The following is a 2,344-nucleotide window of genomic DNA, read 5'->3' on the forward strand; positions in this document are numbered from 1 at the left end:
TTTATCTCAAAATGCGCGAATGATTCATTTTTACTCACAACTGCACCTTAAACCGGAACGACATTAATTCTGAGATAACTTAGAAGTTGCAAAGTTTATATTGCTCGGAATTTCCATTGATTTCCATTAAATGTAATGCTTTTATAATCAATCCGGTTTATTTTTTCCAAAAAGATATAATCATTTAAGTTCCTCGTATTTGCAAAATTTTACTATGCTACTACTCTATTCATGTAAATGTTGTAAAATAATAATAATTCGCATTAATTACTAATAACATACCCTCTAATATTTTAGGAAGGTATATGCAAGAAGAAAGCATTTTTCCATTTGTAATTCGTAATATATTAAATTGGTTGCAAACTTGATGTTAAGCTCGTACTAATGTGTAAAGGACAAGTCGCATGACTGCATTACAGTGTTGAAGTCAGACATGTTTAAGGGGGCGGGTTGAGTCCCCTAGACTATATATGTGCCCGCCCTAGAATATCTATACATATGCATTGAAATATTTGCTTTTTTCTGTTTATTTTTCTCGGAAGTAAAGTCTTAAAAACAAAGATTATTGTTTTGTTTTTTTTAACAAAAAGGAAATTAGTTTCTTCTTTTGCCCATCTGTTCTAATTAACAAACCGTGTTCTCGTATAAAGTCGAAGTTAAATAAAAACTTGGAAATTAGATATAACATTAAATATAAAATGACCAACCAAAATTAGATATAAAACTAAATAATATGTAACATTCTATAACACTTTTCTTGGCACTAAAATGTTATTGATAAAAGATATTTAATTCAACTTACCTATTTATACCTACATTGAGATAAGCAGATATGAACAGCTGGTTGACGTATTCCGGTATCTTCAAGATAGTCACTTACATCAGTACAGACTCGACAAAATATAGATATATATACTGTACACACCGATATGTTCACAAGCACACACATTCACATACACACACTATTATGTACATATAAACACTGTTATTATATACAAAACTCATCATCTCACGAACATTGTCTTCACGAGAGATTGGTGTTTAAAAAAACCAGTGTATCCAATGTTTTGGATCCAAGTCGGTTTCTTCTGTCGTTAAGAATATATCCAGCCTTTGAGAATATTCTTTCCGACGGAACAGAAGTGGCAGGGATACACAAATATTTGCAAGCCATTTCTGTAAGTTCTGGAAAGGTTTGCTTTTGTTTCCCCCAGAAAACAAGAGGATCGCTTTTTCTGTCCATATAGGGCGTTCCTAAATACTGTCGGAGAATTATATTTGCACTGCTGCTCACTACCGACGTGGTTCTCATATGAGCCACTTTGTTATCAAAGTGAGCCCAAATCGAATTGGAAGCCGTAGTTTGCGTCTCCTGCTGTGCAACGTACTCTGTTGCTGCTGATTCATTTCCTGCATCTGATTCTTCACAAAGTGAGATAAGTTCTTCACTTACCCACTTGTATGCACACTTAGCATTTTGCTCTATGCCAAATGCTGCCTTTTTAAATCGTGGATCTAAGTATGTAGCAATTGCTGCAGTTTTGCATGTCTCCATTGATCCCAACCTCGTAGCAATGCTATCTATCAGCAATGTCTGTATGCGTTTGCCTTCATCTGTCGTAGGTTTTATGTTCTTGATGGCGTGCTGCACTCCGCGTATAAGGGAAACAACCATCGATAATGTTGGATAAGAATCCCCAGATAACTCCACCGTCATCAGTTCGAGTGGTTTGAGGAGTGGAATGCAATCAATTATTACACTCCACTCCGTGGCATCAATTGCACTGGGGGCTAAGGGCAAAGACAGAAGAGCAACAGACAATGACTCCTTTACTGCAAGCAGTCTCTCCAACATTATTAACGTGGAATTCCACCTGGTTGCGACGTCTTGTTTTAGCTTCAATTCAACGTGTTTAAAGCTGCTCTGAACGCTACGAAGCTTTTCTGTAGCAACACAGCTTTGTTTGAAATACGTGACAAGCGCCCTACACTTCTTCACTAGGTCCTCCAACACTGCGGCTATACACTCGGTAGCTACGAGATTAAGCGTGTGTGCTACACACGGAATATGTGGTGCCTTTAAGTGATCTTTCACAGCATTGACCATGTTAGAACCATTGTCCGTGACAACGACTACGACTTTATCGCGTATACCCCACTCATTCAGAATTTGAGTTATACGTTCAGCAATATTCGCCCCCGTATGCCTTTCTTGTATTTCTTTTGTTCCTAAGACAAAAGATTTCATTTTTTGACTGTGTATGCAGTGAGCAGTAACAGTCAAAAATGATTTTGTGTTGTCGGAGGTCCATATGTCCGTAGTAATGGCAACATGTTGCACGGC

At 37.2% G+C, this 2,344-nt stretch overlaps 1 protein-coding gene across 1 annotated transcript; it reads right to left on the minus strand.

Annotated features, from left to right (window-relative positions):
* Nucleotides 1-1,024: 1,024 nt before the first annotated feature.
* On the minus strand, nucleotides 1,025-2,107 carry LOC145666191 (E3 SUMO-protein ligase ZBED1-like). The gene has a single exon (XM_081733262.1). The coding sequence runs from the start codon at nucleotides 2,105-2,107 to the stop codon at nucleotides 1,025-1,027; it is 1,083 nt and encodes a 360-aa protein (XP_081589388.1).
* Nucleotides 2,108-2,344: the final 237 nt, after the last annotated feature.

This window comes from Thermobia domestica, chromosome 12 (genome assembly GCF_964235325.1).
Source record: "Thermobia domestica chromosome 12, izTheDome1.hap1.1, whole genome shotgun sequence".
In the NCBI taxonomy this organism is placed as follows: domain Eukaryota; kingdom Metazoa; phylum Arthropoda; class Insecta; order Zygentoma; family Lepismatidae; genus Thermobia; species Thermobia domestica.

Coding starts and splice junctions, on each gene's coding strand:
- LOC145666191 (XM_081733262.1), bottom strand. CDS start 2,107: ATGGTCAATGCTGTGAAAGATCACTTAAAGGCACCACATATTCCGTGT.